At 38.6% G+C, this 11,896-nt stretch overlaps 1 protein-coding gene across 1 annotated transcript in view; it reads left to right on the forward strand.

The window, feature by feature from the left end:
- The window catches only part of EFNA5 (ephrin A5), a 215,284-nt gene extending 204,952 nt beyond the window's left edge, over positions 1–10,332 (forward strand). Inside the window, exons 3-5 of the mRNA XM_064641797.1 lie at positions 428–493; positions 880–960; positions 6,124–10,332. Coding sequence (XP_064497867.1) covers positions 428–493; positions 880–960; positions 6,124–6,245 — 269 coding nt within the window. The 3' untranslated portion in view covers positions 6,246–10,332. The remainder of the gene's footprint in view (positions 1–427; positions 494–879; positions 961–6,123) is intronic.
- The last annotated feature ends 1,564 nt before the right edge of the window (positions 10,333–11,896 follow it).

Consider the following 11,896-nt stretch of genomic DNA (forward strand, 5'->3'; position numbering starts at 1 on the left):
TTCGTCCCTTTTTAGGTTGTTGAAGCCTATGGCTTAGTGTTTCAAGACTAGCTTTTCTGTAAGTGTTCTGAAGTGTTGTTTTTTCGGAGTGGACACATGCATTACAGCAAAAACCATATCAAAAAAGCTTCCAAGAAAAAGGTGTGGAAAGATGAAAGGCGATAATGAAACATTGAAAATACTATGTCCTTCACTTCTTCCATGTCAAATAATAAAGGAATTAATTAGAATAAAACCTGCAGTTCTTTTCCTGCTTTTGCATAGTCACGCTACTTTGTGCACTTTTAAGTCTTACGTGCAGAGACTGAAATGTGTCCAGCCCTTCAGATGAAGGGAAGATAAAGGATAGTTTATTTTAGCACAAAATATTTTCTGCATTGCACACTCTTACTCCTCCACTTGTCTTTCCCTGTTCTTCATTTTACAGCTTCTGCGATCCCAGATAATGGAAGGAGATCCTGCCTAAAGCTTAAGGTCTTTGTGCGACCAGCAAGTAAGTTCTTCAGATTAAGTTTTTGAGGGTGGCTTTCTAGTGCATGCTTTACTGTGTGGTCTAGTAAACAGCAGTAAATCTTTTTTTTAGCTGTTAAATCTTGTATCTGTTCTTACATACAAGAATGTTTGTGTTACGATTTTCATCGTATTTTCTTATTGTTTTTCATAAAGCTTTAGTTACATCGCAGTTGCTAACTTGTTTCTGGAAATGGATACAGATAGAAGAGTGTACTGGCATTTGGACAAGTGCCACAGATTTTAAAAGATGAATATGCTTAATTATATGCAGTAAATAGAGAGAAAAAAATAGAGGAAACAAGGAAAGTGGGGAGTTTAAGGGTGTCTCACTAACATATTTGGCTGTTATCTTTATTTTCGTTATAGACAGCTGTATGAAAACTATAGGTGTTCATGATCGTGTTTTCGATGTTAACGACAAAGTAGAAAATTCATTAGAACCAGCAGGTTAGTATGCTTAGAGAATCTCTTTTAACAAATGCGTGTATCCCTCTGGTGCTTCAGTAGTTTTTTTCCTCTTCTCTCTGCATGCTTTGCATGGTACAACTGCTCTGCTTTTGCACATTTCCAGCAGTGCTAATGCACTGTATGATATATTTCCTGTATCCTTGTCTAATCAGGGGAAGAAAAATGTTGCTTTATTTCCTTTTTTGGGCGACATGGTTTAATGTAATATGGTGTGTGCCAGTGTAAAATTTTCACCAGTATCCTGAAGTCACTGACCCATCCAAGCCAAACACCCAGCATGCTGGCAAAACACTCTATTTACTAACTGGGTCCAAAGTTTTAGAAATAAAAGTCAATGAGCACACCTCATTTATTATGTATGGTTTCAAAAGACCTTCCGAAAAACAGAAGCACTGCTTGTTTAATGCTGGTGCATGACACAAGCATGCAACTAACTGAGTTAGTGTTTATATAGAAATTAGTCCTTTAAAATTATATATATTTGTGTGTATACATGGTTAGGCAAAGTATCATTTTTACATATGTGTACATACACACACACATGCACACACACTGATATATATATATGTGTGTGTGTGTGTATGTATAAAAATTTCTCCCCTGTTTTTATTGAAGCAAACTTAAGTTTGGGGAGGCCTTTTCTGTTTTGTTTTTTTTGTAAAACATTGCCTTAAGAATAAGGATGATTGCTATGATGAACCCCCTTATCTGCCCAGGGCAAAGTTATATTAATCTCCAACATCAATCAAGCTGACATGTCTCTGTGTAGAAAGTGCATGTGTGTTGTTTGAGTGGCTCAAGTTTATGATAGATAGAGGCATATTTAATTCTAGGTGTATATGTAATCCCAACAACATAAATGAGATGGCTCAAGACATTAAAATTAGGTGGATATGTAGAAGTATTTGTAGTAGTGGTTTACCTGTTTGTTTTATGTATACCTACAGAGTGCTCACACATTGTTTTATTAAAGCCTCAATAATTAAAATACACAGTTAAACAAACAAATTATACCAGAAAATATTGCCCATATGCCATTTAGTACGTACCCTAAAGAACAATTGCCAAGATTTTTTTCTCTTATGCTGTTTGAAAGGAGACTTCCTCTTTATGTATGAAGCAATGTACTAATTTTTTGCTCTCTGTAATGTGCAGTTCCTTTAATTAAAATTCATTATTTATGCAGAAGAATAAATCAGATTTTCACAAATTATCCAATTTGAATGATATGCGTATGGATAAACAATAGGGTTTATTGTTTTTCTTTGAAATAATTTTCAAGACTCTCCTAAAATTTGGAGGTTTGAGAATCAAAGATGTTTTCTAAGCAAATCTAAATGCAAGGACGGTGCATTTACATTAGATACATTTATACATTTGATAACAACATTCTTGTACAGAAGACATAAGGATGTTCTTTCACTGTCTCTGTGTTACCTATGAATCTAAAAACTCAATGCACTTTTTTACATTTTGTGATTTGGTAAACGTGGTCTAATTAATGTGTATTTCTCCTGTTACTGGCTTGCAAAAGAGATCATCTGAGTAATAAATGCCTGATTTTAGTAAACTTGCTGAATATTTATTTTTTTTAGCAGTGCTGCTCACTTCCCATTGAATGGCTATAACTAGCTAGCATCATCACAAAAGCACATCATTAGAAAGCAGCAGGCAAACCAAGGAACCAAAATCAAACAAAGAGCATCCTGCAGTCTGAGATGAAATACTGTTTATGTTACCAGGAGGAAATAATAGCTTTAATGAGAAGGTTTGGTACCAAAAAACTCCCACTGCTGACATCAGTGTGTGTTTGCATTATTAATTGGTGGATCTTGTTGCATGTGTTCTGTGTAATGTACTAATTTGCATGTCTCTGGCGAACATCCTCTGCTTCTGTGCTCTCATCTGGCCTGCCATTGTCTTCTTCCAGTAGACAGAAGAATTGGAAGGCAGGAGGGTCATGTTCAGCAGATTACTTACTGTCGTCTTTCTTTTAAAAATCACCATTTGTGTGATTTTTGAACCCTTGTAATTTCACTGGTTTTGTTCAGAAATTTGTAGGAAGCTGATCTGTAATGATCACACTTCTTTCAGAAGTGATCAAAGTAATTGGCTCTATTCCTGTCCTCTCCTTCTCTTCCTCCTTAATAATAAAATAAAAAGCCCCTAAACAAAAATTGCAGCTGTGCATATCTGAAAGTTATACCTGAAGGGCGTGTGATATGAGGCTGTGTGATCTGAAAAATTTATGGCTGTCAAAATAATTTTTTCTATTTACTGGTGGCATTTCCAGTCTTTAGCAGTGACCTTCTGGATTTTACTCAGGAGTTTTTCCTGTTCATTACTTGCCTTTAGTGTTTAAAATGAAGCAAAACCTTTTTCCCAAGCCTTAAAGAAAGTGCAGTTATACCTCTGCACCTCCAAGGAAAATTGTATATGTAGACTAATATTCATAACCACAGATGAATTGTGTCTTCTAATAGACAAGTGCAGAAACCTTGCAACAGCACTGACAGAAAACCCAGATGATTTCTCAAAAGGAATCCCTTAATGTTACATGGAAATCAATTCTTCTGTGAAGAATGGCTTTATAAAAATGGCATCATAGAAGATCTCCATATTTTTCATTTAAGCAAAGTAATCTTTTTAGCTTAGTGCTTTTTCATTGAGTTTTTTAGCCGTAGCCAGTGTTCCAGTTGTGGCAGTATCTGATAGTCACAGAGGATGAGGATTTATTAGTGCTTTACACTAGTTGTGGCCTGTTGTGTTTTAGTGCTGAGTCACTGATATAATTAGGACAAAACTGTTGACATTCAGTGTTGCAAATTCAGACTTATTTGCCATTCTGTTGATGATGCAAGAGATAGAAGGTAATACACATAATTCTCTCTAGTTTTAGTTCATCAGCAGTGAGTAAATGTTTTCAAATTGGGAGGAGCTAACTTTAAATATATGAAAGAAGATAGAACTGACAGTTAGGACAGGGTTATTTTTTGTCTGTAAATTCCTAGAGTATATTTTAATTGAGAAGGAAGCATTTGTGAAGCACTGTATTGTCATTGCAGTGTCATCAAAGTACAAGATTGTAACTCGGAACTGAAATGTGAAACAGCTTTTGGTATTGACAACCACTGGAATTGTCACTTTTCAGTAGCCAGCATTCACTGAAATTTTTAGATTCCTTTGGAATAATTCTGGAGGAAGAATACTGGGGCCTTGCTCAATGTGCCTGGGAGGGTCTCCTTGTCATACATGGTGCAGAGCTGCAGCTAAAGTCATTCCAGCCAGTCTTTCCCACTGACATCAGAGAATCACAGAATGGGTAGGGCTGGAAGGGACCACCGGAGGTCACCTAGTCCAACCTCCGTGCCCAGACATGTCCCCTAGAGCATGTTTTACTGAGGATTTTGTCCAGATGGCTTTTTAGTAGGAGAATCACACCCTCTCTGGGCAATCTCTTCCAGTGCTCAGTCACCCGCACAGTAAAGTTCTTCCTCCTATTCTGGTGGAACTTCCTGTGCATCAATTTCTGCCTATTGCCTTCTGTGCTATTGCTTGGCACCACGAAGTGGAGATGATGTCCCTTTCTTACAGACGTGAACTATTTACAGTTGATCAGTGCTTGCTTGTCATACTTTTGCCTTGAGCAGCACTGAAACCTGTTGATAAGCCTTATGTGATTATAGCATCAATTAGTGCTGAAAAAAGTACAGGTGATAAATTGCTAATTCAGTTTACAGTGCATCTTACTGTGTAACTGAGCTGGGGCTGAAGAGCCTATTAGCCTAAATTATGCTAAGTGCTCTATCTGCTGTTGTGCGGGTAGGAAGGGGTGGGAGCTTGTTAGTAGCTAAAGCCAAGTAATATGAAAGGCTCTATGCCAAAGTGGTCTCAGTGAGCCCAGTGTCCTTACTCCTGCTTCCCTTAGTCCTCTAGGTGGACTTGCACAGCTCTCACCCAGTGTAATCCTGACAGTGCAGTTTCTTGAGATAGGAGCTATGAGACAGAAACATCATAGATATGTTGACATCTCTTATAAATAGGGGAGCATATTACACTTAATTTTGCTGGAAACTTAAAGGACTCTAAAAAACTTACGAATACATTTTGAGTCCACTTCACATTTCCCCAAAAGGTTTAGCTTATTTCTGTCAGAGCTAACTTTTTATGGCAAACCTCAGATTGCTTTTTTAAATAGCCAGATTAGGATATGGGGGATATGAAGGGCCAAATATGGATATGGGGGATATGGATGACTTTGCAGAGAAAAATACCACTGCTGTAACAACACGGAAGCTGAATTTGACTTTACCTACCTTTTTTATGTTACAGTCTATGGCTTTTAGGCTGATCTGTAGTTTATGAAAACTAAATGAAGGTTTATTATGTACCATAAATTTAATATTTGTTACTGTATTCTCTTCTGCCACTAATGCATAAGCATGTTTTCCCAACTCATCTGGTTCTTTTCTCATTAGTTTTAGCAGCACATATGTATTTCTCTATTTTGTGTACAATAAAAGGGAGTGAGATTTTCCAGATTGAGAGTGTATTCTATAAAATTGATGATTGTCATGTGTTAGCCTTAAAAATTCTGTTTCAAGAAGGGGGGAATGATCTTAGATCTCCTGCACATCCCCAGGTGCAGTATACTTCAGTGGAAATTTTATGTGAGGAAGGGAATATATGCTTGGGCTTACAGGCTGTCATTTCAAATTCAGGAGCCCGAATCTGTAACTGAGTAAGGGGATTAACTGTGAAATTAATTCTGGGCATGTGCAACACTTGAAAATCAGGTGTTTTTATTTAGCTGCCTCCCAACTATTGCTATCTAATGAGCCATCCAAAGCTAGAGCTACAGTCTTTTAGTGGAAGAGGAATCTTTCATTCCTCAATCCGCTGAAATCAGACTTACTTTCTGCTCCTCTGGTCTTCAATGGGAGTTTTTCGAGTAAGAAATGCAGGACTAGGCCCCAAGTTGATTACATAATGAGATATTACATGCTTGTGAATGTCAATGACAGCACAAGGTTCATTGCCCTATTTCATAAAGGCACTGAAATCTACTTATGGTTGTCGGTTCAGTGAGAGTTTATTAAGGATGCAAAATCTCATTGGAATGTGTGCTTTCTGTTTGAACAGATGATACCGTACATGAGTCAGCCGAGCCATCCCGTGGTGAGAACGCGGCACAGACACCAAGGATACCCAGCTGGCTTTTGGCAACTCTATTGTTCCTCCTGGCAATGCTTTTGATATTATAGCAGAGTATGCTCCGGCAACCTGTCGCAGAAAATATCAGGGTCTTGGAACATCAAAGATCCACCTAACTGCTCATCCCAGGAAAGGGACTTTATTGTTTTTGCAGATGTCAAATTGTTATTTTTCCCTTTTCTTCTCCCTTTTAGCCTGAACTCAGCAAAAATTTGAAGGGGATAACTAGCTTCAGCACCCACCCCTACCTACCCTGTGACTTTCTTAACCCCTCCATATAAATAAAAGGACTCCAAATGAAAATGCCAAACTATAATAGTGACACTAGTGATTCTTATTTTCCTCTGCATTCTCCTTTAAAAAGTCACCTCTGTTAGCTCACTGTGTCATCCGTATGTGGACTAGGAAGAATAGTGGCAGATACAGTCAGTGAGGGATAAGGAAAGTGAGTGAAAACCTGGGAGAGTCTTTCTCTGTGATACATTATTTATGCCTTCTCATTCATCACTGTAGGATGATCATGCAAGGCATTGTGTCACCATGTCAGGACTGGAGGGGAAATATTAAGAGTAGACATAGTATAACACCTTACCTCCAGGAGTTTCTAAATGAACTGGCTTCTGAAAGGGAAAGATGATGTTTCTTATAGGACTGTCTTGAAATGTCTTTGACAGTAAAATTTGTGCTCACAAGTAGTAATACTGTCTTTGGTGAGAGGAAGAAGTTTAGTATTTAGGAATGTTAGCATACAACAGGCAAGGTCAGATTTAGGAAACTTCACTGGGGGTGTGAGTGCCTCTGTTATTTCGTTTTAAGGGGATAATGCACACCGGATTATTTTATTTTAAAACAAATCAACCGTGGTGCTACAATTTTTTCTTGAAATGCAGAGGCACTTTTGAGAATAAAGTGACCTTCCCCAGCACTGACTTAGTAGCTGATAGCCTTGGATGCTGCTCTGGGTGTTAATACATGCTAAAAGAAGACATTGGTGGCCACATGAAACATGTTTGGGACACAGGATCTTCAGTGTGCTCTTGATTTGTCTCTCCTGCAAGTTCCTCAGTCATGGGAATAAACCACATGTAGAAGAAGCCAGGGCACTCTAACAGCATTGTTTGGTGGGGGGAAAGAAAAGAAGTGTGGAATATGAATTCAAGAGTTGATTTTTGTCTTTTCACCTTCCAGCACAGTTTGAAGAGTAGAGGAAACATGTTTATCAACCAGAGATAAACTAGATGGGCTCCCAAAGACTTAACAAAATATTTTTTTAAAAATCCACTAGAATAGAAAATACATTATTTAGATATACTTTATGCTGAGAGTGAGTATATATGCTTGTCCTGTTCAAACATGTGAGAGAAGTGGTAACCCTTGATGCAATTAGCAAATGGGACTGTCTTGTTGATGGAATTAGGTATGACCTTGTTAAGGAATCTGAGCCTTGGCTATCACAAAACTTTAAAAAGTAGTTTGCCAGGAAGTGCAAGCCTTGGAGTGCTTTTTGGGTTGGCTATCATGGAATTTGGATGCTAAGCATAATCAGTGAAATTTCAGACCCAGACTGAAACAGAGCTTTTCTGACAAAAACTGTGGTAATTACATTAAATGTGAAACAAAACATGGAGTGCATTCAAGCAAAATAAGATTTTTCCATATTAATTATGAAGAAAAAGTCTGCCGTAACAAAATTGAGTGATGCCATTAATGAACAGCACTTCGTAGGCTTTGTTTTTTGTTTGTTTTTTTTTTTTTTAATGTGAAAAGCTTTCCAGGAGTTGAAGCAGGAAAAATAAATTTGAGATGTAAAGGGAGGTTTTATGCATGCTGAGCTATGACCTGGGCTTGCCTGATATCGAACATATTCATTAATGCAGGGCCTGTACTTACAGGAGGAAAGCAGGAAATTTGCTCTAGTATGAAGTGCATAGGATAAAGATACACAGACCAAACAGTGAGGGAAGTCATCATCTCATTACAGGCTGTCTGGTACTTTGCTCTCTTTTGTATATGCTTGGTACACACACTAATACTTCCTGAATGTAGGAATTATAAAGCTTTGGATGAGGTGAGCTTATTCAAAATACACCTTATCAAATGGATTATTAACCAGAGTACAGATAATATTGCATGATGTGTAACCGTATTAAAATGATTCATAGCAATTGCAGGCAGTCATACCAGCAGTGCCAATTTAATGTAGGAACAGTGACTTCATTTGTCATCCTTTGTCTCTGAATGATGTTGGAGTTGAAGACATACATTTATCCACAAAGGATTGTCACTAGTGTTACTCCTGGTGAAACTCACCCCTTCATGTTTTCACAGAGCCTTGCTGGGTAGGTGAGGGACAACACAAATGATGTGACTGCATGTCAGATCCCAGTGCTGCCTGGCATGGCGTGGCTGGGAACAGCATACCAGACTCTGTCAGTTTGATACTTGATGGCATTAGGCAATCCCAGTCATACCACGATACATAAATGTTGGTGGGCTTTGTATTGCATTGCAAATCTCTAGATGCTTTAAATGCAGATGTTGCTGCAAATTGAGGAGATTTTTGCTTCCTTACCCTTTATCTGCCCCAGCTCAAATCTGAGGTACTGATTCTCCCTCAGCCTAGGTGGGTTACTTATGCCCATGACCTGCAGTCCTGGCTGCCAAGTGCATTGCAATGTGAAGCAGGCAAAATAGGGATCAGTCAGTTTAGTGGATACTGTGTATCCTTCAGTAGACAAGGTAACATTTCGTGTTAGTTTAGGATATTGTTTTGTACTGTACTTACTTGGATGGCGAAGGAAAGACAAGTAAAACTTAAAGCTATGTTCTTTAAATTCTGTATTATTAGCAACCTCTGTTGTATATAGTGTTTGATAATAAAGTATTAATTTGATTCTTATGTCTTTTGTAAGTGAGAACAATAGACTTTCAGGATATTAAAATCACGTGTTGATTACAAGACAGAGCTTTGAAGCATCAAGTGTGATCATGGCTGAGAACTGAGAGACAAGTGGCCATGACACTGCAGCATACAGGACTCATCTTTGAAAATCGTTCATCTGTTGCAAGACTTCACAATGTCAAGACCTGGAACAACATGACTTTTGATGATCAGTGTTTTGTCCTCAGTGTTTAAAGGTCTGATGTTGGAGCCCTGTGGTTTATGTGTTAGTTTTTGTTCTTTTGTATCATGTTTGTTTCTAAAAAGGCTTTGGGGATATAACAACTTTTCTGTTATTTTGTTTGTTTGTTTCTTTTTTATTTGTATTTTTTCCTCCTGTTTTTCTTCTGGTTTTGTTCCCATGAGTAGTTTTTTCCAGAAAGGATCTTGCCAGTGTCATTTGCGATATGTGTATGTACTTGGTTCCAAAAGAACTAGAAACAAATTTGGGAAGTACTGAGAGTAGTTGAGTAGATTGTTTCCTTTCCTCTGTAACTGTGGAAGGAAAATGGTTGTATTTGTACCCGTTGATTCTCACCCCTAGCCCTCAAAACTGAACTTAATCCGTTGCCTTATGAGTGCAGTGGTTCAGTCACTTTCAGAGGCTTAGAGTGTTAACTCTTCCCCTCTTTTCATTACACTTGGATTTTGTAATCACCAGTTTTAATGTACAACCCTCTACACTTCTCTTCCCTCTTCCTGCCCTTCCTCCTCTCCCACCCTCCTCCTTTTTTAATTTGGAACTGTGAATGGGCAGATCTGTTTCTGGTCTGGCATCACTGAGTTTTTCCCATGCATTCACCCTCGAGCTTCTCGAATGTGAGACAAATCTCCCTACAATAGGCTTGCTGCCATTGTCTGTACAGTTTAATAGATGCTGGCATGTTGGAGGTTACCCATGAGTCTGCGAAATCCGCTTACCATGCTTACTCTTGACACCCCATTGAAGACACTCATTGTGTATGCATCTGGGTATGAAAGTCCAGCTCAGTGTGGTCCTGTGCTTGTACTGCCCTGCTTTGCAGTTTCTTTGCACTTATTGAGTGCTGTTTTTGAAATGCTTACATTATATAAACTTAAAGGAAAATGTTAAAAAAAAAAAGGCAACAAAATCCCTGCCCCATAAGATCTGTATTTGTATATACACGTGTCCGTACAACTATACTTAAATAAAATTAAAGATTTTCATCATTTTAGTTGGTTCTTTTAGACTACATTTTTGTTTAATTAACTGCATTTTATTTTGTGGGCTATTTGTACCTAACTTACATAGAATCACAGAATGGTCAGCACTGGAAAGGACCTTCAAAGTTCTTCTAATCCAACCTTCCTGCAATGAGCAGGGACATCTTCCACTAAATCAGGTTGCTCAGAACCCCATCCAATCTGACCTTGAATGTTTCCAGGGAAAGAAGAGGAGTGAGAAGTATGAGTGGGAAAGTGTGAAAAATGCAGTAGGCACAACTGACTAGAGCTGTAGCTACCAATGTCTTGGCCAATCTAAAGCCTGACTTCTCCACTCTTCACCATTTTTAAATGTGTTCAAAGATCATCCAAATACTTAGGAGGGTAAGGAGCTATGTCAGCCCAAGTGCTGGAGCATTACATGGTCTCCATCATCACTTCTACTCTGCTCTAGGCCTCCCGAGCAATCTTCCTTCCTTCCCTGGGTAAAAGGTTTTTGTATGGTGTAACTCTTACTTATTGAAGAGTAGAGCCAGCCCCAGAGTTGGGCAGCTGCACTCAGTCCTCCTCTACCAAGATGCTCCTCAGACTGATGAAGAGATGGGGTTGGAAGTGGCTTCGAAGTATCAGCAGTATTTTTCCTTACTAAAGGGAGGAAAAAGGCTCAGAGCAGTGGGAGCCTCCTGGATGGGAGAATTTGAGCAAGGGTGCCTCCTGAAGGGAAGAGGAAGAAAAGTGGAAGGGAGAAACTGGCTGGCTTTCTTCTCCTTCCTTCCACCTCTGCCCCCAGAGGCTGATGTTGTGCCTCTAAAAATGCACAGGACTGCTTTGATTGACTTGTATTTATGCCTGAATAGTTGTCTTTGATACCTGCTCACTAGTCATATGACAGGTTTAACCTGAGAATTTAGGTCATAAAAGGTGGGGAGCAAATACCGAAACCTGTAGTACATGCACTGTGCATTCAAAGCTGCTTTAATTACACCATGTTAACATTAAACTCACAGAAAGCTTTTTATTATATTTAATTAGTTGACAGGGCAGCAAGTAGTAATTATAACTTACTCTAACCTTCTTTACAAATGAGAAGTGACAGCTTCGTGAGAACTGTGTGTATTTGATACAAAGAATTGTTGCACCAGACATTTTTCCTCTGAAGCTGTGATGTTACAACCAGGGCAGGATTATAAGTGACACATGTTCAGTATGTCTTAACATAATTGCCATGTCCAGAAAATATCCTGCAGTCTGACACACTTAATAGCCTTTGCTCAGAAGACACTCTGCTTTTGCTGAGAATGGTATTTGATTTCATTTTTCTGCATTAGTGTGCACAATGGGTCTTTGTACTCCCTCTTCTTCCCTTCTGAAGAATGCTTCTGCTCACAGAGTACCTCTGAGGGCATTCTTAGGAATATTCAGGCATGCATCATACTGCTATGATATGGTTGTGTGCCAAAGTGGTTTTATTCATTTAAAACAAAGCTTTGATTTATATAGGTAGAGATGTGGTAACCAACTGGGATGGTTGAATTTTTTACAGGCTTTAACAGCATAGGAGTGAAAAGCGTCTCC

This window comes from Pseudopipra pipra, chromosome Z (assembly GCF_036250125.1).
Source record: "Pseudopipra pipra isolate bDixPip1 chromosome Z, bDixPip1.hap1, whole genome shotgun sequence".
NCBI classification, from domain to species: Eukaryota; Metazoa; Chordata; class Aves; order Passeriformes; family Pipridae; genus Pseudopipra; species Pseudopipra pipra.